The 2,699-nt window shown below is 41.9% G+C and overlaps 1 protein-coding gene across 1 annotated transcript; it reads left to right on the top strand.

The window, feature by feature from the left end:
- The first annotated feature begins 1,470 nt into the window (after positions 1-1,470).
- On the top strand, positions 1,471-1,905 carry LOC120069100. Its single transcript, XM_039020782.1, has one exon. The coding sequence runs from the start codon at positions 1,471-1,473 to the stop codon at positions 1,903-1,905; it is 435 nt and encodes a 144-aa protein (XP_038876710.1).
- The last annotated feature ends 794 nt before the right edge of the window (positions 1,906-2,699 follow it).

Genomic DNA, 2,699 nt, shown 5'->3' with positions numbered 1-2,699 from the left:
CTTCCGTCAACGTACAAAGACGGAGGGAGATTTTGAATTTTGAACAAAAGAACTATGAAACCTTGAGCACCACCTGTGTGCGATTCTGGCAGTTAGTAAAGAACTGTCCGCATATAGGGATTCCTGATAGTTTTTTGATGGAAACCTTTTACAATGGCCTGGACCAGTCAATGCAAGCAGTTCTTGACTCCTCCGCAGAAAGAGGATTAATGAATAAGACATATATGGAAGCAAAGAATATATTGGATTGCATATCGCGACACTCTGACGAATGGGTTGATACTGGGCTTGAGGAAGGAGGTCTGGAGCCAAAAAAAGTAGAAAGAGTCGATGTGCCGACAAACACAATGAGTGCATTGGTTGAACAAATGACCATGATGACCTCACTCCTTCAGACGGTAGCTAATCATTCGAGAATTCTCTCCCAGGGCACATCGCAAATTAAGACGGTGAGTCACACAACCACAATAGATTACATGCAATGAGGAGAAGAGCATCCGAGAGACGTCTGCCCATGGACTCAACAACCCGTATATGCTGTTTATGATGAATCATGGGGCAACGACCACAACCATGGTTAGGGGGATCACCCAATTTTCGGATTGGGTGAGAATCTCACTCATGAAGGCCATTGTTTTTATCAATTCAGTTATCAAATGGATTGAGGCAACCCTTCAGTCTTCACTACCCCATATTGTAGCCCAAGGGATTCTCAAGGTACACAACCATGCGACCAAATGTTTGCATATGATACCTCTTGCAGTACCTCGTCTCTGGAGACGTCATTGAAGCATTACATTGAAAAGAGCGAGGCGATGAGACAGTCGCAAGTTGACTCTCTCAAAGAATTAGAAGACCAAATAAATCAGCTTGTGAGAGAATTAAAGAAGAAAATGCCTTGTAGACCATAGGGAATTTTAGTAAATCTGGTGCCAAAAGGTAAAGAACAATGTCATGTCGTGACATTGCGGAGCGGCAGAACAACAACCCCTATTGCGCCGAAGGTACCAGATGCGGTAACAATACCGGTAGATTTAACTATTGATGATGACCAAGTACAAAATAACGAAAGCAACCCCAATTCAGAAGCAAGATTATTTACAAAAGATGAAGCCTCTCAAGACTTTTAACTCTCAATCAACGCAACCTCCAGTCAATAACACACAGCAAGCACAGGCTGTCTCTTATACACATCTAGATGTGTATAAGAGACAGAAGTACGACGGGATCCTCCACCTTTCCCGTCAAGGCTAAAAAAGAAAGACGATAGTAAGCAATTTTAGAGGTTCCTGGACGTTCTTCGACAACTGCATATTAATATTCCCTTAATAGAATCATTAGAACAGATGTCGAGTTATGTGAAATTCCTCAAGGATATTCTCGCCAACAAGAGAAAGATTGGAGAAAATGAAATAGTTGCACTAACATATGAGTGTAGCACCTTGTTTCAAAACAATCTCCCTACTAAAAATGAAGGATCCTGGAACTTTTACATTACCTTGCACCATAGGAGGGAAGATGGTTGGAAATGCACTATGTGATTTAGGGGCGATCATAAATTTGATGCCCTTGTCAATCTTTAAGAAGTTGGACATTGGCGAAGCCAGGCCAAACACGATTACTTTACAATTAGCCGATAGGTCAATAAAGCTTCCAGAAGGTAAGATAGGAGATGTTCTCGTGCAAGTAGACAAGTTTATCTTCCTTGCATATTTTGTTATATTGGATTATGAGGCAGATAGAGAAATTCCTATCATCCTGGGACGCCCATTTCTCGCCACAGGGCGAGCATTGATCGATGTGCAGAAAGGAGAGTTGACCATCCGGGTTGATGATCAAGAGGTAAAGTTCAATGTTCTCTACGTTGAAGTATCCAAGAGATATAGAAAACTGCCAATACATTGAAGAATTGTAGGGAGAATAGCTGCACGAACCCTTAAAGGAAAGAGGAAGATTTTTTGTGCCGCAATTCATGCTGAATCTACTTTCGAACAACACAAAGTATCTGAATGGACTTTGCAACATATTAAGCCATCTTTAGAAGAGCCACTTGTGTTAGAGTAAAGGCGTAACCAGTGCACTTAAAGTATGCTTACTTAGGAAGTAACGACATGTTACCAGTTATCATCTCTGCATCATTGAGGTAGGAGAAAGAAAATGCTCTCATACGGATCCTAAGAAACAATGCAAAAGCCTTAGGATGGAATTTGGCAGATATTCGAGGAATCAGTCCCTCGTATTGCATGCACAAGATTCGTCTGGAGGAAGGAAAGAATGGATCAGTAGAAAGGTAGCATCGCTTAAAAGGACCATGCACATATGAAAAGAAGAGTATATAATTCAAGAAATAGTGAAGTTGAGACTGGAGCTGGCAAGAAGAGTGTTCAGTCGATCTACGTTCCGATATTGATAGACAAGCTGTCGGTTGATTAGGTGTCGCAGATGCAATGTGTGTTCCAAAGCAAACACTAAGGGGGACACGTTTAGATGGCGGTCCATCATAATGAGAAGAATTAAATGGTCTCGCACTAGAGGAGTGCACCAAGTGCCAACTAAAAGGGAGTAGATTCAGCTAATCGAGGACAGAACATTCTTTGGCAGCTTCGGAAGGCCAACTACTACGGGTACGTTACCAAATTTTGCAGCAAGCTAAAAGCGGTACCCCCACTTTGTTCCCGATAGCTTTGTGCTAAAGCTTA

Source organism: Benincasa hispida, unplaced genomic scaffold (assembly GCF_009727055.1).
Source record: "Benincasa hispida cultivar B227 unplaced genomic scaffold, ASM972705v1 Contig240, whole genome shotgun sequence".
In the NCBI taxonomy this organism is placed as follows: domain Eukaryota; kingdom Viridiplantae; phylum Streptophyta; class Magnoliopsida; order Cucurbitales; family Cucurbitaceae; genus Benincasa; species Benincasa hispida.
This window is presented reverse-complemented; position numbering and strand designations above follow the sequence as displayed.